Source organism: Ursus americanus, chromosome 23, assembly GCF_024610735.1.
Source record: "Ursus americanus isolate L20-20 chromosome 23, mUrsAme1.1.p, whole genome shotgun sequence".
Lineage (NCBI taxonomy): Eukaryota > Metazoa > Chordata > Mammalia > Carnivora > Ursidae > Ursus > Ursus americanus.
In genome coordinates this window covers 35,410,292-35,434,346 of record NC_142149.1, presented here as the reverse complement: position 1 = coordinate 35,434,346, position 24,055 = coordinate 35,410,292, and the positions used below count along the sequence as shown (strand labels likewise).

Here is a 24,055-nt window from a genome sequence, read left to right as displayed (position 1 = left end):
CATTTCAGTTTAAAAAGCAAGGCTCGATCTCCACTTTCCACTAACCAACATGCCGGTTTTTCAAACGGAGGGACAACGCTTTGCCGCTCGGCCTCCAGCCGGGCTCTCGGGAGGGCCTTGGCAGAGAATGAATAAGCTCGCCTGAGCCGCCCAGGCAACCCCAGAGCTAGAATCGCGCTCGGAGGACCCCTAGCTGCGGTCAGGCCACGTGACGAGGGCGCGCCGCATTTCCCCCCTCCCCGGGGCGCGGAGGGTCACGTGGGCGCACGGCTCCGCCCCGCCGCCCAGTCTGCGGCGTGGAGGGGCTGGCGTTTGCCCCGGAAGTGGCTGTCTTCAGCTGACAGCTGCTTGTAAGGTGGCGGCGGCGGGCCCGGAGCAAGATGGCGCTGCGGCCGGGAGCTGGAGCTGGCGGCGGCGGGGCCGCGGGAGCCGGCGCTGGGTCTGCCGGGGGAGGCAGGTGGGTGTGCAGAGCCGGGCCAGGCCCCAGGGTTGGCCCCGCCGGGGCGAGGGCTGTGTGGCGGTTATGGCGGTTTTCACTCGCTTCGACCCCTTTTCCTTTGGCACTGGTTTACGGGAGAAGGGGGTCCTCCGGGGACCTAGGCCGAGGGGGCGGGGGGACCCCGGCGCCCGACTCCTGTCTCCCAGGCTCACGGGCCGAGCAGCGAGCGAGAGCGTCCCAGTGCGGGGAGGAGAGGAGGAAAAGGAGCAGGAGGTGAGGGTCCGCTTGGCTGGGCTGGCCCCCGGCCGGGGCTGGGGAGAGCAGGAACCCCAACGCCTCGCTTCCAGCCCGGGCTGGCTCCGAGCGACCAGACTTCCCTTTCCTAGGGCTTTCTGGTTTTGACCGGGGTTAGGGTAGTGAAGGCTCTGAAAAATCTCACAAAACTGAACAGCTGTTTCCAAGATGTGTGTGTGTGTACTATTTGTCTTCCCCGTTTAGAATGTCCTGTCCTTTTTATCACCTTAACAACACACGAGAAACAGCAGGAAATGCTGAAGACCTTTGAATTAATAAATAGAGCTCTTGTAGACGTAACTCATAAGACTTGTCTCCTTATTAAAATCAAATCACTATTAAACAACAGTTACGCAGTTATTAGAACAAAGCTTCCAGACTTTTACTTAGTCCTTAAATAAATCTCTCCTCTGTCATATAAAAATTGCCTGTGGTTCTCATATCCAGAATGATAAAGGAGAAGAACGTCTGCAACTTGACGAGTTCGTCGTTTAAGGAAATCCTTTGTTCGGGGAAGTTTTCACCCCACTTCTATAATAATGACCTAGTACGAGTTTGTTTTGTTAACCGACTCATAGTGCATACACATTAGAAGATAAAATTAGCTTTTTATCTTCAGCATCCTAAATTATTTTTGGAAAGCAAGGTGTTAGTGTTTGGTAGGCAGTGTTTTAGCTTTGGAGTCAGGAACACTAAGAAGTGTCAAGTATTTAAAGTTATCACCTGCAGGTGCTTATATATATACTAGGAAAAGAGGGCAGTGGCTGTTGAATGAACCACCTGCGTGCAGCCCCATTTTCCATTTCTTCTACACATCTTTTATTTTAGATTTAAAACTTTTGTTTTCTAATCTACACTGTTTCATTAGCATCTTTCATGAATACTTGATGTAAGTCAGTTTTTGGCTGCAGAAGACAATCTTTTCTATATGTGATGACGGTTTCTGATATGTTCTTGAGTGGTATTAATTTAATCAAGTATATGATTAATCATGGCACTAAGTTCTGGAAAAATATAAACTTAATTTGGTATTTTAGGCCTATGGGTTTTCTTTTGGTTGGTTTGGTTTCTGTTGTGTGTGTGTGTGTGTGTGTGTGTGTGTGTGTGTGTGTGTGGAGGGCCTCATGTGAAGAAAGTTGAATGCATCATCCCCCCTTAGTTTATAGTGTTTTAATGTCACCAGTCCACAAACACTCATTTTTAAAAATAAGTATGGCCTGAATTGTGATAGAAGTTAGAATGATTGATTTTAAAATTTCTTTCATCTATAAAGGTTGGAGTAACATCGAATTCTAAAACTGTAGAGGACAGGGACGCCTGGGTGGCTCAGCCGGATAGCAGCTGCCATTGGCTCAGGGCTTGATCCCAGGGTCCTGGGATTCAGTCCTGCCTCAGGCTCCCCGCTCTGCAGGAGCCTGCTTCTCCCTCTGCCTGCTGCTCCCCCTGCTTATGTGCTCACCCATGCTCTGACAAATAAATAAAATCTTAAAAAATGAATAAATAAAACTCTAGAGGATATATGGGAGAGAAAAGTGGTTTAAATGTTCCTTACCTTGCAAAATGTGTGGTATATGTTACATATATTGAAAACTTTCTGAGGCCAAAAAGCTGTATGCTCAATAAAGAAAGAATTACAGTTTTTAGAGAGCAGCGGTGAGGGCTGAGTTTATTTAATAAGGAAGTTAACATTATGATAGCCTAAGTCTATTTTAAGGGAAAAGAAAAAGAGCCAGGCAGCCTTTCTCAGCTTTTAAAGGAGAAAATCCGGGAACTATAAGGTACCATATTTCTTAGGTACTTGTTTCTGTTCTGAGAGACTAAACAAAAAGCAATGGCATTTTCCAACTTCATTAACATTAGCCTATTTTTGATTGGTATCATCGTTGGGCTACTTTAGAATAAATGGTAGAGTTATATAAAGGACAAAATTTACCCAAGAGATGAGAAGTATAATTTTTTTTAAAGACAAGTACAGCGGAGAGAAAGATCTTGATTAGTCTGTAGCCTTCTGGGATATTATCATTTGTGAGCTTGTCTATGTTTTTCCTTCTCTTTTACAAGCTCCTTAAGGACTTCCTCATCTTTTCATCTTCCACTGCTTTTAGTACATAGAAACATAGTAACATAGAAAACATTCTGTAAATATTTGTGGATTTAGGCTACATTGAAAGCAAAGGAGGTATTTCAGCTGGGCCTCATTTGGAGGAGAGGAAGGGGTCAAGGGATTGTCATAAGAAATGTGAATGCATACTGAACACTAAGGGAACAGCAAGTAAGGCCAGATGGATTGTGGGAGACGAGTTTTGTAAGATAAAACTGAAAAAGTTATGCTAAAACTGGAGGAGGCCTTGGATATAAAGTAAGGAAATTGAGGTTAAGGGGGAATGATTATGATACCAGGAGTGGTCTTATCAAATGGTCCTTTAGGAAGATGCATCTCACCTGTGCTCTGTATTAGGAGTTTGCGAGGCTGGAGGCGGAGGTTTTGCTGGAGTCCTTGCCTGGGGAGGGAAGGTTAGTAGCAAAGGTAACTGAAAGGGAAGGATGAATGGGATAGGCATGTGACAAGTAGACCTCCTGGTTCTGCTTTCATACTTGGGTATTGGTAAGAAATAGTGGTTTTACCTTTGAAATTAAATCGCTGGTCATCTTGCTGCCCAGTTTATAGGTTTTGGGTTTTTGAGGTTTTTTGTTTTTTGATGGTTTTTTTTTGCCAAACTTTTGCTGTCTTACAAGTGTCTTAGCTGCTTGTCTACCCAGTCTTGAAGCATGTTGTTGTTAGTTGTCTAAGCATTCCAGAGAATCATGAATGGTACATAAGTCACTAAAGAGTTTGGGTTGCTAAGTAATTACTGGAGTAAATGATTTTGTCAGTAATGTTCTTAATTTAGTTTTTACTGGTTTTCAAGGTAACGTTTATACATCCTATACATTTATTCTTGTCTATTTGGTTATCTTAGTTGGGGCCTTGGCAAACTTGCCGTTCTGTGTCCTCATTTGACAGAGGGGGAACTAGGACAGGGTGGTGAAGGGGTTTGCAAAGAACTTTACAGTTAATTTATAGCTGAACTGGAAAAAAGAAAATATAACTTGAGTTTCTAGTTTGTACTTAGCCACTAAGCCATATTGGTAATTGTAATCTTTAAGACTGATTTGGAGAAGTCTGGACAAGTTGATTATTTAAATGCATTCCTCCTAAGTTTATAAATCTTAGTATGTGTGAGTAGCTTTTTTAAAAAGCGATAGTACCAAATTTCAACTTGCAGTTTAAACATCTTATCCGGGTAACGCACAGTTTAGCTAATATGTCTTGTGTGCAGTTCAGAAAAGCTGTTCACTATTCAAGCCTCTCTTTGTGTGTGGGACTGCTTGTGGTAGAATTTGCTAACAGTTCAAATCCTCTACAAAGCTGTAAATCACATATAACTAGCTATCCAGCTAGAATTTGTAAACCACAAATTGTTTTTTTAAGATTTTATTTATTCATTTGACAGAGAGAGAGCCAGCGAGAGAAGGAACACAAGCAGAGGGAGTGGGAGAGGAAGAAGCAGGCTCCCAGGGGAGGAGCCCGATGTGGGGTTCGATCCCAGGACTCCGGGATCACGCCCTGAGCCGAAGGCAGACGCCTAACGACTGAGCCACCCAGGCGCCCCCAAAATTTTTTTAAATTAAAAATATTAATAGAGCTAAAAGACTCTAATGTTTGGTGTTTAGCCTTTTTCCTGGAAAGGAAGTAATATACAATAGAAAAATGCAAGGACACATAAATTTGGCATATAATTCTGGATTTCACTAGATTCTTTAAAGATTATCCGAAACCCCCTTCAGATCCTTGACTCCCAAATCGAGTCTTTCCCACTCAGACTTTTTCTTCCTTGAATTGTCCCATTTTCTTTCCCTCCAGCCTCATAGAAAGAAGTCCCTCTTCCTTTTCAAAGCAGGTCTCTTTTGCTACCTTCCTGTGTTAATCTCATTCCCCAAAAAACTTTGTTTTATCAATTTCTAAGTATATCTTTTCTATCCTAAACCTTTCTCCCTACAGGTCCAAGAGTTTCTCTTCCTCTTGACACTGCTTACTCAAAGATCAGCATTTTTGGAAGCAGTGAGCTTTTTTGTTAATCTTCATTCTGATCACCTTTTCTACATCATTAGATACTGGTAACTACTTCCTTCTTTCTGAAATGTGGTCCTTCCTTAGTTATCACTCAATTATAATTAACTCCCTTGGTTTTCAGTGACCATTCCTTATTCAGTTTTTACCATAAGAATTCTCCAAGTTGCCCTTTGGTGTCTTCTCCCTGTATATGCACATTCCCTTAGCGATTTCATTCACAACAAGGGCATAATTTTTTTGTTGTTACCTTTATTTAAAAGAGTCTAGCTAGGGGCGCCTGGGTGGCTCAGTCTGTTAAGCATCTGCCTTCGGCTTGGGTCATGATCCCAGGATCCTGGGATCGAATACTGCATCAGGCTTCCCGCTCAGCGGGGAGCCTGCTTCCCCCTCTTCCTCTGCCTGCTGTTCCTCCTGCTTGTGCTCGCTCGCTCTCTCTCAAATAAATAAAATCTTAAAAAAAAAAAAAAAGCCTACCTAGATTGATCTAGGCCCTTCTCCTTAGCTTGAGTTACTTTTCTGATTGCCTGCTAGTTTGCTCTTTGAGGAGCAATCTTCCTCCTTTCTCTCCAAACCTATTCAAGGGTTCCTTCTTTTAGGAAACAGTATCGCCATCCTTGCCATTGCTCGGGCTCAAAATCTCAGCGTGATCTTTAGCCCTTTCTGCTTCTTTACTGCTTTTCCCCCATCCTGGCAATTGCCAAGTCCTCTTGATTCTTCCTTTTGAGTAGCTTTCATTCACCTCTTCTTTTCTAGTCCCACCACCCTGCTTATGGCCATTTTCATCTCTTATTAAGACTATTGTGGTAGTTTCTTAGCTGGTTCTTTTTGCTTTAAATATTCTCTGCTTTACCATGTTCCTAGAAAAACCTAAACCGCATTTCTGATTATTTCACTTTCCTACTTAGAACCTCTGACATCAGGGAAATGCAGATTCAAATCACAGTAAGCTAATACTTCATACCCCTTAGTATAACTATTATTAAAAAAAACACCCCACAAAATAACAAGTGTTGGTGAGGTTGTGCAGAAATTGGAACCCCATGCGTTGCTAGTGAGAATGTAAAATGGTGCCACGGTTGTTGAAAACAGTTTGGCAGTTTCTCAGAAAATAAGCACACAATTACTATATGACCCAGCAATTCCACTCCGAGGTGTGTGTGTGTGTGTGTGTGTGTGTGTGTGTATGTGTATGTATGTATGTGTATGTATAAATCCATCCAAAAGAATTGACAGGGAGACTCAGACACATGTATACCAACGTTCATAGCAGCATTATCCACAACAGCCAAAAGGTAGAAACAACACACGTATCCTTCAACAGTTGAGTGGGTAAACAAAATGTGGTACATACATACAATGGAGTATTTATTATTCAGCCATAAAAAGGAAAGAAATGCTGATACTGGCTATGACGTGGATGAATCTTGAAAACGCTATGTCAAGTGAAATCAGCCACATACAGGCAGGACAAGTATCGTATGATTCCACTTAATCTGAGGTAGCTAGAATAGGCAAATTCATAGAGACAAAAAGTAATGGCCACCAGGGGCTGGGGGAGGGGGTGATGGGGACTTATTCTTTAGTGGGTATAGAGTCTTTATTAGGGATGATGAAAAAGTCCGGAAATGGGTTGTGGCGATAGTTGTACAACATCGTGAGTGAACGTGACACTACAAACTATACACTTATAACTGGTTAAAATGGTAAAACTTTGTTACGTGTATTTTACCGCAATGAACAATCTCTGCCTTCATATAGTATTCAAAGGAAAATCAGAGGTCCTCCACAGTCTGCTTCTCTAATCCTCTATCTTATAGTCAGCCTTAAATCATTTCTCTAAACACACAGCTCTGGCCTCAGGGCTTTCACTCAAACTGCAGCGTGACTCTCTTTGAGGTTCAGCTAAAAACAGATGTTCACAAAACGCCCTGAGCTGTAACCCATCAAATTAATCTTTTTCTTTTCATCTGTTAGTATTCTGGACCTCTCGCAGCACTTAGCACGTCCTGCCTGGTATTAGAGTTTGTTGCCCACATGCATGCCTCCAACAAGACTGTGAGCTGATCCAGTTCCTCCATGTAGTAGGGACTCAGTCCGTGTTCGCTGAATTGAATCTCATCCAGCCTTCTCATTTTATGGATGGAGAAATTGGAATCCAGGGAAGCCACGCAGGGACAGGACCAGGACTAGCTTCAAGGTCTTCTGTTTTCCAGTTCAAAAATTTTCTCCCGGGGCGCCTGGGTGGCACAGCGGTTAAGCGTCTGCCTTCGGCTCAGGGCGTGATCCCGGCGTTATGGGATCGAGCCCCACATCAGGCTCTTCCGCTATGAGCCTGCTTCTTCCTCTCCCACTCCCCCTGCTTGTGTTCCCTCTCTCGCTGGCTGTCTCTATCTCTGTCGAATAAATAAATAAAATCTTTAAAAAAAAAAAACAAATTTTCTCCCTACGCTAACATGCTGTCATGCAGCCTATGGACATTCAGTCTGTGTTGATACTGAGGATTGTACTACAGGACAAATGGCAGGACTCTGTCTATAGTTCTTTTGTTTATGTAAAAAAATTACATGTTTTATTTGAAATCTTTGTGTATATTAAGATCCTGATAGTTTTCTTTCTGTTTTCAGCTTCATGTTTCCGGTTGCAGGTGGAATGAGACCCCCTCAAGGTATGTGAAAGCTGAAGTTTTAAAGTTTTCACTTTCATGTTTCTGAACTTGGGAATTAAGTGGATAAAAAAAGTCTTGTTGCTGTCAAATAAAGTTTTTCTACAGTCTTGAACTTATACATATGCCAGCTATTCTTCAAATTTCTCAAAAATTGTATAATTCTAGATGGTTAGCTCTGCAGGGCAGAAGCTATGTCTGCCTTAAGCTCGTTGGTACCTGCAGTACCCAGCATACTGATAGAAAATTATAGGGTCTCTGTGGGTGTTCGTTGAATGAGTAAATGAACTTCTTTAATTATTCTGTACTGCCATGTTTTCTCTATATGAATTTGGTCTTATGTATGTAAGAGATCATATATTCTCATGCAGTATAAATTATTTTTTAAGTCTCCGTTTTATTCTTTTCAATTTCTTTACTGGGTATATCCCTTCTCTCTGTTTCAGACAAGGGCCTACCAATATCAGTTCTAGCTGTGTCTTTAGAGCAACCGTATGAAGGGGTCCAATCTTGACTTATGCTGCTGTGCCACTGGGACACAGCATTGAAGAAAGAATATGTCTGCCTTTCTCTTCTTCCTGCTCATACCCTCTTCATTGTACCCCTGACGCATCTCAATCTGCTTCTGAAAACTGGCCCTTCTCACAAAGCCAGTGTTGATTGCTTATGGTAGAATTGCTAGAGAAACAGAGACTCCCAGGTCACCCGTAGAGATGAAAGATAAAGAGCAGCTCAGTAGCAGGTGGTCAGTGGCTCATACTGACTTTGTCTCCATTTGTAATCAGTGATGGAGGTTGCATTTCAGGTAAATTTTTCCAAGGGTCGGTTGTATTATTTTCATTGTGCTGACATTTATGCATTATTTAAGCTATCTGTAATTAGATGTGTCCCAGATTTAGATTGAATGGTTTGAGATCTTTTGTTCTTTAGGAAGGCGTTATAGAGTGATTCATTATTGTGGCTCAAGATTTTGCATTTTTATAAAACTTTCAAGTAAAAATCTGCATATAGAGCAAGAAGAGAGCCCAAAAGGTTGCATGATATTTTTTCTTCCGGAATTTGGAATTGTTTTTGAGATTTTTTCTTTTTACAAAGTATGTTAGCATGGACTTTTTGATCCTTAGAAGGCTTTAAATTATGCATGGATTATTTCTGAAAGCATATACAAGAAGCTGACAGCAAGAGTAGCCACAAGATCATGAGTAGGTAAACAGGAGACAAGAGAGAGATGAGGGTTTTCACTGTGTATACTTTCATGCCTTTAAACGTTGTAGTAAGTACCTGAGTTACCCATTCCAGAATTGCATAAAACAAATCCAAATGAACAAAACTTTAGGTCCAAAGGGGCAAGAGGAAAACATGTGAAGTTCCATGAGGGCAGGGACCTGGTTTTATTGACTACCATGTCCCTAGAATGGTGCCTGACAAGGAGTAGGCCCTCACATGTTTGAATAAATGATTGAATGAATAAATGAATGCTATTACTAATGTTACTTGTAAATATGGATGTTCACGCTTCTGAAATTAAACTGTGTGTAAATAACCTTTAAAGTACACAGAACCCACAAGGTAAACGCGGTATACTTTACCAGACTTTTAATTTTTTTTAATCAAAATTTTTTTCTCCTTTATTTACTTATGTATGTATGTATGTTAGTTACCGTACAGTACATCATTAGTTGATGTAATGTTCCATAATTTGATGCCCAGTGCTCTTTGCAATACGTGCCCTCCTTAATACCCATCACCATGCTAACCCATTTGATTAAAAGCTCCTTATAGTAGAACCAACATAGATGTAATAAAAGTGCAGAATTAGGGGCGCCTGGGTGGCACAGCAGGTAAGCGTCTGCCTTCGGCTCAGGGCGTGATCCCGGCGTTGTGGGATCGAGCCCCACATCAGGCTCCTCCGCTATGAGCCTGCTTCTTCCTCTCCCACTCCCCTGCTTGTGTTCCCTCTCTCGCTGGCTGTCTCTATCTCTGTCGAATAAATAAATAAAAATCTTTATAAAAAAAAAAAGTGCAGAATTAGGGTGAAGTTTGTGTTCAGGCCATGGAGGGATTTTGTTTTGTTCACAGTTGTGTACCAAATACGTGCCTAACATATAGTAGGCACTTAGTATTTATTAAATTCCTGAAGGTATATATCTTTAGTCTCCTCCACTCTTTGGAATACTTCATTGGAAGAGTTTGGGAGTTACTTTAATCTAAATCCTGTTTTCAGGATAGTTCTCCTGCCATTGCATTATATGCTTTCCATGCTGATGGCTATTTAGTGGTAAATGTTATATTAACTATTCATCTAAGGAAAGAGAAGAGGAATATCATTTCTTCTTCAATATCATTACTTCATATTAGGTATTGACCAGTTTTACAAATCAACCGAGGCACAGAAGTTAAGCAAGTCCCAGAGGTACTAAGTGACATTTCTCGTTGGCATCCACAGTTCATGCTATTAGTATATATGTTATTGTATAGTTAGTTATATGCCGCTGCATAAAATATATCCCAAAACTTAAAAAATACACATTTTATTATTTCACATTGTATCCACGGATCAGGTATCTGGGTATGGCTTCACTGGGTGGTTTTGGCTCAGGACCAAAGAAATTGCAGTAAAGGTGTCAACCAGGGCTGCAGGCATCTTGAGTTTTGTTAGGTCTGGGTGGTCTGTTTCCAAGATGGCTCGCACATACAGATGACAAAGTTGTGCTGCCTTTGGGCAAGAGGTTTCAGTTCCATGCCACATGGATTCTCCAGAGGATGGCTTAAGTATTCTTATGCTGTGGCAGTAGCTTTCCCCAGAGCAAGCGATGGAAGAGAGCAAGGAGGAAGCTGCAGTGGCTTCTAAGAACCAGTCTTGGAAGTTACACGTGGTCATTTCCACCACACCCTGTTGGTTATACTGGTCAGCCCTATTCAGTGTGAGGGGAATGAGTACCAAGAGGCGGAGATTGCTGGGATCCATCTTGAAGGCCAAATATCACAATTAGGCCATCCTGTTCATTTCTTAAGAATGCACAAAAATTCTGTAGAAAAGCTATTTTCTTTGCTTTACAGATGAAGTTTTATAACTTGCCCAAGATCACATAGCTAAGTAACTGATGGAACTGGTATCTTACTCAAGTCTGTCTCACTCCACGGCCTGTGCTTTTTCCACTAAACTGTGCTGCCTCCCAAGTAACAAGTCCTTCGTGTACTTATGGTTTTAAGAAGATAAACTTTAAAATACATTGACTTTAGGGGCGCCGGGGTGGCTCAGTTGGTTAAGCATCTGATTCTTGATTATGGCTCGGGTCATGATCTTGGGATTGTCAGGTCAATCTCCACGTCGGGCTCTGCACTGGGTGTGGAGCCCTCTTGGGGTTCTCTCTCCCTCTGCCCCTCCCAAGCTCGCATGCACGCGCACACTCTCTCTCAAAAAAAATTTATTTTAAATAAAAAATAAATACATTGACTTTAGTGACACCTTTGTTTTTCAGCAGGACTGATGCCGATGCAGCAGCAAGGATTTCCCATGGTCTCTGTCATGCAGCCTAATATGCAAGGCATGATAGGAATGAATTACAGTTCTCAGATGTCCCAAGGACCTATTGCCATGCAGGTACTTGCCTCTTTAACCAATTGTTTACAAAGTTATGGTTTGTTGTTACGTGTTACATACTAAGAGCTACATACTAGGAGCTTAATATTATATTTGGAAATAAATGTCTGCATCTTAGGTGGCTTCCTTCAAAATAAAATAAAGATATGTTCATAAGAGTGGGGGGAAAAAACAAGATAAATCATATAAGGAAAATCTGGTGACTACTTTATTTGATTACTCGCTTAGAAGAACTTTAGAATGACATCTTGGAAAGTTCAGGGACCTGATGCCATGAAGAAGCATTGTTAGAAGTAACATTGTTCTCATGAAAGGAGCTGTGTCATTTTTTGGAAGATTTAGAGCCTTCTTTGTACTGAATTATGTAATCTCCATAACTTTTTAAAGAGGTAGTGTCTCCATTTTTCTGAGAAGGACTCTGCAGGTTTGTGAGGATGCCCACAGAGCGTAGGAAGCCAGGATTTGAACCTAATTTTTGAATAAGTCTGTTTTATCCAAATTATACATTGACTTCTCTCTCAATTGAATAGTTTAAAGCAGTGGAATGACACAATCAAATTTGTATTTCGGAAAGATCATCCTGACTGCTAAGTAGAGAAGGATGGAGGTGGAGAGGAGGGCAAAAGTAGATAGAAGGAGAATCATTAAAGGGTGATATAGTGAGAGCAGGTGAGATGTTGACTGATTAAAGCAAATAACGTTACATTTTAATTTTAGAATTGGTGAATGAAATTGATAGTATCAGAATTTAGTAAGCACTGCCTAAGATAAGATGGGATTCTTCCATTTTGGATCTCTCTGTAAATTATCTTCTCTATGATATCCATTTAAACCAAGTAGCCAAATAAACTGAATCCAGGAGTCAGATCTTTGAATGGCTGAATCCAAAGTGTTATAGTATTTTTTTCTAAATAAACATATTAGGGGTGCCTGGGTGGCACAGTTGGTTAAGTGCCTAACTCTTGGTTTCTGCTCAGGTCATGATCTCAGAGTCATGGAACCCAGCCCTACACTGGGCTCCATGCTCAACACGGAGTGTGCTTGAGCTCTCTCTCTCTCCCTCCGCCCCTCCCCCCTCACTGTCTCTTTAAAATGAATAAATAAATCTTTAAAATAAATGTATTCCTTCACAAATAAGCCAGAACCAAAAGAGTTTCCACACTGTAAATAAATATTGTAATGGCATATATTTTGTTTTTGCTAATTTAAAATTTTCTGTTTGTATGTTTTATCATGTATACAATATATTAGTACAGTAACACATATATAATTTATAAATAAGTAATATTCAGCATTTACAATCAGAATTTAAGTTGGGGGCGCCTGGGTAGCGCAGTCATTAAGCGTCTGCCTTCGGCTCAGGGCGTGATCCCGGCGCTCCGGGATCGAGTCCCACATCGGGCTCCTCCGCTGGGAGCCTGCTTCTTCCTCTCCCACTCCCCTGCTGTGTTCCTTCTCTCGCTGACTGCCTCTCTGTCACATAAATAAATAAAATCTTTAAGAAAAAAAAAGAATTTAAGTTGAAACTATTGTGTTGAAGTTATATAAGCAAATAAAGCTTATGTGTTGTATGTAAAGATTTAGGAGAACTTCCAGAATCATTCTTTATTCATCTCCAGTAAAGAAATGGGACTAAATTGAGCTTTTGTAGGTTTTAAATCATGTTACTCAGCTTTTGCTAGGTCATGTTACATAAACAGCAATCCCAAAATCTCTGACTTACAAAAACAAAGGTTTATTTCTCATTTGTGGTATGTGTCCTTTGTGGGTTGGCTGTGACTCCGATCCATGTTCTCTTTATCCTGAGACCCTTACCTAGGACATCCCAGAATTGACATAGGGAAAAGAGATGGCCAAACCTTGTTACAACTTTTAAAGCTTCTTCTCAGAGGTAGCATTTATCGGTTACTTCTACTCACTGAAGTAATATGGCCAAACGAACAGCAGTAGGGGAAGAATATACCAGGAAGAATGTACATCACATAGGATTGTATAATCTTAAACACAGCAAATAGCTGGAAACAATCTACCATAGAATGCAATGTTGTTGTTGTTTATTGAAGTATAGTTAACATACAGTGTTATATTAGTTTCAGGTGTACAATGTAATGATTAACCAATTCTATGCATTACTCAGCGCTTATCAAGATAAGTATACTCTTGATCCCCTTTTTTCACACCTCCTTCCATCCACATCCACATGGCACACACTAGTTCTCTTAAGTGTCTGTTTTTTGGTTTCTCTCTCTTTTTTTTTTTTTTTTTTGGTGGTTCCCTTGTTTTGTTTCTTAAATTCCACATATGGGTGAAATCATATGGTATTTGTCTTTCTCTGAGTGACTTATTTCACTTAGCATTATACTCTCTAGGGACTATCTGTGTCATGGCAAATGGCAAGATCTCATTCTTTTTTATGGCTGAGTCATACTCCATTATATACATCTTCTTGAGCCATTCATCTTTGGATAAACACTTGGTTTGCTTCCATATCTTGGCTATTGTAAATAATATGGCAATAAACAGAGGGGTGCGTAGTGTTTTCATTTTCTCTTATTGTTGTTGTTAGAGATTTTCATTATTTATTTGAGAGATAGATAGCACGAGCACGAGTTAGGGGCAGAGGGAGAGGGAGAGGGGGAAGCAGACTCCCCCTTGAGCAGGGAACCTGATGCGGGGCTCAATCTCAGGACCCTGAGATGATGACCTGAGCGGAAGGCAGACTCTTAGCTGACTGAGCCACCCAGGTGCCCCTTATTTTCATTTTCTTTGGGTAAATACCCAGTAGTGGAATTACTAGATCATATGGTAATTCTATTTTTAATTTTTTGAGAAACCTCCCTACTGTTTTCCAGTGACTGTAGCAATTTCAATTCCACCAAAGGTGCATGAGGATTCCTTTTTCTCCACATCCTTGCCAACACTTGTTATTTCTTGTGTTTTTTATTTTAGCCATTCTGACTGGTGTGAGGTGATAGCATTGTAGTTTTGATTTGCATTTCTCTGATGATGACTGATGTTGAGCATCTTTTCATGTGCCTATTGGCCATCTGATGTCTTCCTTGGAAAAATGTCTGTTCAGGTCCCATTTTTAATCACTTGTTTGTGTTTTTGGTGTTGAATTATATATATCAGATAGATACTGAATTATTCTGGATATTACCCCCTTATCAGACGTATTATTTGCAAATACCTTCTCCCATTCAGTAGGTTGCCTTTTCGTTTTGTTGATGATTTCCTTTGTTGTGCACAAGCTTTTTATTTTTGTGTAGTCCCGAGAGTTTAATTTTGCTTTTGTTTCCCTTCTCTGAGGAGACATAGCTAGAAAAATATTTCAGTGGCCAATGTCAAAGAAATTACTGCCTGTGTTTTCTTCTAGTTTTATAATTTCAGGTCTCACATTTAGGTCTTTAATCCGTTTTGAGTTTATTTTTGAGTGTGGTGAAAGAAGGTGGTCCAGTTTCATTATTTTGCATGTAGGTGTCCAGTGTTCCTAGCCCATTTTATATTCTTGCCTCTTTTATTGTAGATTAATTGACTATGTAAGCGTGGATTTATTTCTAGGCTCTCTATCTTGTTCCATTGATCTGTGTGTCTGTTTTTGTGCCAGTACCATATAGCTGGTTTTTCTTTTTAGATTTTATTTATTAGAAAGAGAGAGCATGAGCAGGGGAAGGGGCAGAGGGAGAGGAAGAAGCAGACTCCCCACTAAGCAGGGAGCCCGATGCCAGGCTCGATCCCAGGACCTTGAGATCATGACCTGAGGGGGCGCCTGGGTGGCACAGCGGTTAGGCGTCTGCCTTCAGCTCAGGGCGTGATCCCGGCGTTATGGGATCGGGCCCCACATCAGGCTCCTCCGCTGTGAGCCTGCTTCTTCCTTTCCCACTCCCTCTGCTTGTGTTCCCTCTCTCGCTGGCTGTCTCTATCTCTGTCGAATAAATAAATAAAATCTTTAAAAAAAAAAAAAAAAAGATCATGACCTGAGCAGAAGGTAGACGCTTAACCGACTGAGCCTCCCAGGGCCCCAGTACCATACTGTTTTGATTACTACAACTTTGTAATATATCTTGAAATCTGGGATTGTGATACCTCCAGCTTTCTCAAGATTGCTTTGACTATTCAAGCTCTTTTGTGGTTCCATACAAATTTTAGTATTATTTGTTCTAGTTCTGTGAAAAATGTTGTTGGTATTTTGGTAGGGATTGCATTGAATCTGTAGGTTGCTTTGGGTAGTATGAATATTTTAACAGTATTTTTCAGTCCATGAGTATGGACTGTCTTTCCATTTGTGTCATCTTCAGTCTCTTTCATCAATATACAGTTTTCAGAGTATAGGTCTTTATACTCCTTGGTTCAATTTATTCCTAGGTGAGACTTCTGGTGTAATTGTAAATGGGATTGTTTTCTTAATTTCTCTTTCTGCTACTTCCATTATTAGTGTATAGAATTGCAACAGATTTCTGTATATTAATTCTGTATCCTGAAACTTTACTGAATTCATTTATCAATTTTAATAGTCTTTTGGTAGAGTCTTTATGGTTTCCTATTTATAGTATCATGTCATCTGCAAATACTGACAGTTTTACTTCTTCCTTATCATTTAGGATGCCTTTTATTTCTTTATCTTGTCTGATGGCTGTGGCTAAGACTTCCAGTACTATGTTGAAAAAAAGTGGTGGGAATGGATATCCTTGTCTTGTTCCTAGTGTTAGAGGAAAAGCTCTCAGCCTTTCACTATAGAGTATAATGTTAGCTGTGGGTTTTTATATATGGCTTTTAGTATATTGAGGTATGTTCCCTCTAAACCCATTTTGTTGAGTTTTTAATCATGAATGGTTTGTATTTTGTCAAATGCTTTGTCCACATCTGAAATTATCACACGGTTTTTATCCTTCTCTTGTTAATGTGATATATCAATGCTGATTGCCAATATTGAGCCTCTCACCCTTGCATTCCTGAATAAATCCCACTTGATCATGGTGAATGATTTTTTTAATGTATTGTTGGATTTGGTTTGCTGATATTTTGTTGAGGATTTTTACATCTATTTTTCTCAGAGATACTGGCCTATAATTTTCTTTTTTTGTAGTGTCTGTCTGGTTTTGGTATCGGGGTAATGCTGGCCTCATGAAGTGAATTTGGAAGCTTTCATTCCTGTTCTATTTTTTGGAATAGTTTGAGAAGACTAGGCATTAACTTTTCTTTAAATGTTTGGTAGAATTCGCCTGTGAAAGCATCTGGTCCTGGACTTTTGTTTTTTGGGAATTTTTGATTACTGAGTCAGTTTCATTGCTAGTAATCAGTATAATCAGAAATTTTCTATTTCTTCCTCATTCAGTTTTAGAATGTTACATATTCCTAGGAATTTATCCATTTTTTCTAGGTTGTTGAGTTTGTTGGTATATAATTTGTATTATCTTATAATCCTTTGTATTTCTGTGGTATTTGTTATTTCTCCTTCTTCATTTCTGGTTTTATTTGAGTCCTTTTCTCTTGATGAGTCTGGCTAAAGGTTTATCAATTTTCTTTTTCTTTACAAAGAACCAACTTCTAGTGTTATTTTTTTGTTTTCTTAGTGTCTATTTCATTTATTTCTGCTGCAATCTTTATTATTTCCTTCCTTCTACCGGCTTTGGGCTTTTTTTTCCCCTAGTTCCTTCAGGTGTAAGATTAGGTTCATTGTTTGAGATTTTTCTGAGGTAGGACTGTATTGCTATAATCTTCCCTCATAGAACAGCTTTTGTTGCATCTCAAATATTTTGGGCCATTATGTTTTCATTTTCATTTGTCTCCATGTATTTTGAGATTTCCTCTTTGATTTCTTGGTCGACCCATTCATTGTTCAGTAGCATGTTATTTGTGTTCTTCCAGATATTTTCTTGTGGTTGATTTCTGGTTTCATACTGTTGTGGTTGGAAAAAATGCATAATATGATTTCAGTGTTTTAAAATTTATTGAGACTTGTGGACTAAGATGTCATTTATCCTGGAGAATGTTGCATGTGCACTTGAAAAAAATGTGTAGTCCACTGTTTTGGGGTGGAGTGGTCTGAATATATCTGTTAGGTCCATCTGGTCTAATGTGTCATTCGGACATGTTTGGATGACCTCTCCATTGATGTAAGCGGAGTGTTAAAGTCTCTTACTATTATTGTATTACTGTCAATTTTTCTCTTTATGTCTGTTAATATTTGCTTTATGTATTTAGGTGGTCCTATATTGGGTGTATAGATATTGATAATTGTTGTATCCTCTTGTCCTTTTGTCTCTTGTTATAGTCTGTTTTAATGTCCATTTTGTCTGATGTAAGTATTGCTACCCTAGCTTTCTTTTCACTTCTGTTTGCACGGTAAATGTTTTTACATCCCTTATTATCTCAATCTGCATGTGTCTTTAGCTCTGAAGCCTTTTGTAGGCAGCATATAGGTGGGTCTTGTTTTTTTTATCCATTCTGTCACCCTATGTCTTTGGATTTGAACGTTTAGTCCATTTACATTTAAAGTAATTATTGAGGGGCATCTGGCTGGCTCACTCAGTAAAACATGCAACTTTTGATCTCCGGGTCATGAGTTCGAGCCCCACTTTGGTCATAGAGCTTACTTTAAAGAAAATTAAAATTAAAACAAATCTTTTAAATAAAGTAGTTATTGATGATCATGTACTTATAGCCATTTGTTACTTCTTTATGGTTGTTTTTGTCATTCTTTTGTGTTCCTTCGTGTCTTGCTGTCTTTCCTTGTGGTTTGATGGCTTTCTTTAGTATTATGTTTGAATTCCTCTCTCTTTATTTTTTCTCTCCATTACAGGTTTTTGATTTGTAGTTACCATTAGGTTCATGTATAACTTCTTACGCATGTAGCAGTCTATTAAGTTGATGGTCACTTAAGTTTGAACTCATTCTAATAGCACTAAATTTTTACTCCCTGCCCCCATATTTTATGTATATGATGTCATACTTTACATCCTTCTATTTTACAAATCACTTGGCTGCTTTTTATAGATAGAATTGGTTTTACTACTTTTGTGCTTTAATCTACATGCTGGTTTTATAAGTGATTCATCTACTTTCATTATATGTTTGCATTTACCTGTGAAATTTTTTCCCTTCATCATTTTCTTACTCCTGATTATGGCCTTTTCTTACCAAAGAATTCCCTTTAACATTTATTGTAAGGATGGTTTAGTGATGAACTCCTCTAACTTTTGTATGTTTGGGAAACTCTTTATCGCTCCTATTATGAATGATAACCTTACAGGGTAGAGTATTCTTGTTTGCAGGATTTTTTCTTTCAGCACTTTGACTATATCATGGCACTGCCTTCTGGCCTGCAAAGTGTCTCCTGAAAAATCAGCTGATAGCTTTATGGGGTTTCCCTTGTATATAACTGTTCTTTTCTCTTGCTGCTTTTAAAATTCTCTCTTTATCACTACTTTTTAATTATTGTGTGTCTTGATGAGGACCTCCTTGGGTTTATCTTTTTGGGGGCTCTCTGATTCCTGAATCTGGATGTCTGTTTCCTTCCCCAGGTTAGGGAAGTTTTCAGCTATTATTTTTTCAAGTAAGTTTTCTTCCCTCTTCTTTCTGTCTTCTTCTGGGAGTCCCTATAAAGTAAACATTATTATGCTTGGTGATACCACAGAGTCTCTTTGACCTGCTCTCATTTATTATTACTCTTTTTGTTGCTGTGGCTCTTGAGCTTGGTTGCATTTCATTAAGCCGTCTTCCAGATTGCTGATGCATTCTTCTGCTTCCTCTAATCTGTTGTTGATTCCCCCTAGTGTATTTTTAAATTTTAGTTGTTGAATTTTTTAGCCCTGACTGGCTCTTTTTAATATTTTCTTTCTCTTTGTTGATGGTCTCACGGAGATCCTCCACTGTTTTCTCAAGTTGGTGAGCATCTTTGTGACCATTACTTTGAATTCTTTATCAGGCATATTGCTTAACTCCATTTCATTTAGCTTCCCTCCTACCCTTTTTGATGTGGTCTTAATTAGCTGTGGAAGGTCTATTCTGCCGGTTTTCAGGTTGTTTTCAGTGTTAGTCACATAGATGTAGTTCCTGTCTCAATGTGTCCATGGGAGGAGGTGAGCTCAGGATCCTCCTACTCTGCCATCTTCCCCAAACTACCCCCATTCTGTTTTTGTTTTTGCTTTTGTTTTCTTAAGTAGGCTGTATACCCAACATGGGGCCTGAACTCATGACCTGAGATCAAGAGTTGCATGGTCTACCAGTTGAGCTAGCCAGGTGCCCCCTGTTTTTTTGTTAGTAGCTGTTGTAATGGATGTGAGGTAGTATCTCATTGTAGTTTTAATTTGCATTTCTCTAATGAAGGGTGTTGAGTATCTTCTCATGTAATTATTGGCCATTTGTGTATCTTCTTTGGGGAAATGTTTATTGAAGTCTGTCCATTTTTGAATTGGGTTTTTTGTCGTTGAATTGTAAGAGTTCTCTGTATAGTTTAGATATTAATCCCTTATCAGATGTATGATTTGCAAATATTTTCTTCCATTCCGTGGGCTCCCTTTTTACTCTGTGGATAGTGTTTCTTGATGTACAAATTTTTAAGGTTTTCATGAAGTCCGAGTTTTGGTGTTTTTTTTTGTTTGTTTTTTGTTTTTGGTTTTTTTTTTAATATTTGGTAGAATTCACCAGCAAAGCCATCAGGTGCAGGACTTTTCTTGTTGGGAGATTTTGGTTACTGACTAAATCTCTGTGGCTGTATGACAAGTCTTCCCATGTCATTCTTCTTTTCAAAATTATTTTAACTATTCTAGTTCTTCTATCTTTCCATATAAGTTTTAGAATAATGTTGTCTATATCTATGAAAAATCTTACTGGAGTTTTGATAGGAATTATGGTAAACCTTTTTATCAATTTGGGGGAAATTGACATCTTTAATTTGTGGATTCTTGCAATACATGAGCATGATATGTCTCTCCATTTAGGTCTTTGATTTCTGTCATCAGCATTGTATGGTTTTCGGCATAGAAGTTCTTTAAATGTTAGATTTATATCTAGGCATTTCATTCTTTTGAGTAATGTAAATGGCATTGTTGTTTTTATTTCAGTGTCCTGTTCATTGCTAGTATATAGAAATGATTGATTTGGGTATGTTTGTTTTGTAACGTGCAACCTTGGTGAACTCACTTATTCTAGGAATTTTTTTTTATAGATTCCTAAGGATTTTCTATGAAGATAGTCATATCCTTTTATTGGATTTTAACCTACTGTATTTGCTTCATATTTTTAAAAGAATAGAACAAAACAGTTATAATTCCATTCTTCTACTTCCCCAGAGATGGTTATCACTATCAAGAATTCAGTGCTTATTGTTTTCGTATGTATTCTTCTTACACTTCTACTATTTTACATGTTTGAATATTTATGGACATTATATATTTTCTAGGGTTTGTACTTTTCTGCATTTGATTTTTTTATTTGACATTGTTTCTCCCTTAGATTTATCCCTGTTATAGAGTGAAGCCAAATTTGTTCATATAGCTGCTGTGTAGTATTCCGATGCATGAGTGTCTGTATACTTATGTTGGTAGACATTTATATTGCTTCCAATTTTTTGTTATTTGTTCCAGTTTTATTGATTTCTAAAAGTTCATTGTATATTCTGGATTCTTGCCTTTGTGGTTTTTGTGTTGTCGGTATTTCCTCCTATACTTTGGTTTGTCCTTTAATTTTGGTGGTGGTGTCCTGTGTTGAAAAAGTTAAGTCAGATGGATAAATCATTTCTACTATTCGAGTTTTGTGTCTCATTAGACATAGTCCTACTCTGAGATCATAATATTATTCTCCTATATTTTCTTATTAAACCTACCTGGAATTGTTCTTTGGCATCAGTGTGAGTCTAAAGTTCTAATTTTATTATTTTCCATTTGACTAGCCAGTTGTCTCCAAATCATTTATCAATATCCCATTCTTTCCTCATTGATTTCTAAGATTATACTATCCAATTTCTTTTGCTTTGGGTTAGTTTCTGAGCTCTTCTATTTATCTCATTGCTGTTTCTGTCTATCCCTGCATCTGTAACTACCTTAGTCTCCTAATTTTTCTAGCCTAAGGTAAGCCTTGATATCTGCTAGTGTGGATCTTCTTTGTTCTTCTTTTAAAGAATTTTAGCTATTCATGGTTCTTTCCTCTTCAGTATAAATTTTAAGATAAGCTTGTCAAATTCCACATAAAATCTGTTGGGATTTTGATTGAAATTGATATTTTTACTTTTTTAATCTGTCCTATCTCTCCAGTTACTCAAATCTTTAGTAACCTTCAATATTCTTCATCTAGGGAGTGAACTTCTTTATCTTTAGTGTTTTTAGCAGTTTATTGGATATATCTCAGATTTCTGAGTTATTTGTCATGTCATCCACCTGGTATATAACTGGAGATCAGTATTCTTTAACCTTTTGGTGTATCTAGATTTCAAAAAAATGTATTAAGAATCTGTATAGGGGCGCCTGGGTAGCGCAGTCGTTAAGCGTCTGCCTTCGGCTCAGGGCGTGATCCCGGCGATCTGGGATTGAGCCCCACATCAGGCTCCTCCCCTGGGAGCCTGCTTCTTCCTCTCCCACTCCCCTTGCTTGTGTTCCCTCTCTCGCTGGCTGTCTGTCACACAAATAAATAAAATCTTAAAAAAAAAAAAAAAAAGAAAAAAAAAAAGAATCTGTATAAATGTGGGGCGCCTGGGTGGCACAGCGGTTAAGCGTCTGCCTTCGGCTCAGGGCGTGATCCCGGCGTTATGGGATCGAGCCCCACATCAGGCTCCTCCGCTATGAGCCTGCTTCTTCCTCTCCCTCTCCCCCTGCTTGTGTTCTCTCTCTCGCTGGCTGTCTCTATCTCTGTCGAATAAATAAATAAAATCTTAAAAAAAAAAGAAAGAAAAAGAATCTGTATAAATGTATAAGCTAACTTTTCAGTAGTAGGAGAAAGACAAAATATCATCTAGCAAGTTTGAATCTTCCTGAAGAACAGAATTTTGTAAATAGGAAGACAATGTGTGTAAAAATGCCTGTACTTTTTTCATTCTTTATTACTTTTGTGAAATATCTGGTCTTTTGGCCTATATGAGTTGAGTGAGGTTTTTTTGCATTTTATGTGCCTTGGGTAAACTAAGAATTTAAAAAGGAACTTAATCCCTCACAAGAAAGAAATGGTGATTATGTGATGTGATGGAGATGTTAGTTAATGCTGTGGTGTTAATCATTTTGCAGTATGTAAGTGTATTACATTAACACGTCGCATACCTTAAAATTAGACAGCATTATGTCAGCTGTATGTCAGTCTGGAAAGCTGGAAAAAAAATAGGGAATTGATTAAGTTATTATATTTAAATAGAGCTGGGAAAAAAAATAAATGTAATCCTAGGACTACAGTGCTAATTTTTAGCAGCAAGAGAACCACACTATGACTAAAAGTAAGTATATATTAAAACTCCCACCCAAGATTTAGAATAGAAAGTGTTAGTAATTAAGCAATATGAATTATTTGTAACTCCCGTTGTAAGGTCCTAAAACTATTCATAAGCCTTCCAAGCTGCTACTATTCATTGAGCAGGTATATGACTGAGCAGATGAATAGACACAGAACACATTGAAATTGTTTTTAAGTCTAAATCTGTGGTAGTTGTTGGTAATTGGAGAGGCAGCGTAGCCTAATGGTGGAGAACCTGGACTTTGGAACCAGACACTGCCTGGTTCTCATACTGGCTCTGCCACTTACCGGCAATAGGTAAGGTAGTTAACTATTTTTGTACTTCAATTTCCTCATCTGTAAAATGAGAATAATAGTAGTGCCTACTGCATAGGTTTGTTATAAAAAGTCTATTAATATATGTAAAGTCTTTAGAAAATTCCCTGGGACATATGAGGAGGTTCATAAGCGTTATTATTAAGGTATTCTTATTGATCATTATCAGAAATATCTCTAATTCTAAGGATCTTACATATATTGAGAATAATGTATGTAAGTGCCTCATTCTAGAGTTGGCATATGGCATGAACACAATAAAACGATACCTGTATTATAACCATGAAGTGTTCATTTTTCTTATCTAATTGCCTTAATTCTGTATTTGCCTGCAGAATCTTACTTTGTTCCAGGAAAATAAAGGGAGGGGGGATCATCATTGTTTTTGAGAGTGTATTACTTTGTTGTCCGTATAATTTTTAATAATTATAATAACGGCTCTTTACTCATATATGCTACACAGTGTTCCGGGTGCTTTACCCACATTATATTATTTCTAGGCCTTAAAACAATCCTCCACTGTTTCAATGAGGTACACTTTTTTCAAGGTTCAGAACGAGGGGATATTTTTGATAATTTCTAAGAGGAACTTTTTTTTTTTGAGGGAAACACTAACGTGATTTGATTTCTTCAACAAACATTTTTAGATTAAAATCAAGATCTTAGTCTTGTTAAAAAAACAAACTTCATTAAAAATGAATTGCTGAGGGTCGCCCGGCTGGCTCAGTCAGTGGAGCATGTGACTCGTGATCTCGGGGTTGTGAGTTCCAGCCTCTTGGGTATCAAGATTACTTAAAGGTAAAGAACCTTTAAAAAAAAAAATGATGAAAATCTGACTATATTAATTCCCATAGTGGTAATATAATCTTTACCTTAAAGTAATTTAAATTTTGGTAGTTTACATTAACCAAGTTTGTATAAGCAGGGGAGTTAAGCTTTATTACAAACACATCCTTCATCCACTCTAACTGAAAGTAGCCATCCTGGAATAATGGACTAGGCAGTTTGGGCGACTAAAGTAGCTGGATGCATGTATTCAGGTTTTTGAAGGAAGAGAGAGGATAAAAGGTTTAGAAGAAGCAAGGAGGAATATTCCCCTTATTTACAGGAAATGTGGAAGAGAAGCAGCAGTCTCCAGATGAGAGCGCTTCCGGAGACAGCCGGCTTTCAGTTAGGGAACAGAAGGGAGGC

The 24,055-nt window shown here is 38.8% G+C and overlaps 1 protein-coding gene across 9 annotated transcripts in view; it reads left to right on the top strand.

Annotated features, from left to right (window-relative positions):
• The first annotated feature begins 310 nt into the window (after positions 1 to 310).
• The window catches only part of SYNRG (synergin gamma), an 86,742-nt gene continuing 62,997 nt past the window's right edge, over positions 311 to 24,055 (top strand). For 7 of the 9 annotated variants that reach the window (XM_087854598.1, XM_045773718.2, XM_045773720.2 and 4 more), the window contains exons 1-3: positions 311 to 457; positions 7,472 to 7,512; positions 10,992 to 11,113. In XM_087854598.1, coding sequence (XP_087710724.1) covers positions 381 to 457; positions 7,472 to 7,512; positions 10,992 to 11,113 — 240 coding nt within the window. In that variant the 5' untranslated portion in view covers positions 311 to 380. The remainder of the gene's footprint in view (positions 458 to 7,471; positions 7,513 to 10,991; positions 11,114 to 24,055) is intronic. The other 2 variants (XM_045773719.2, XM_045773715.2) reach the window with 1 other exon arrangement.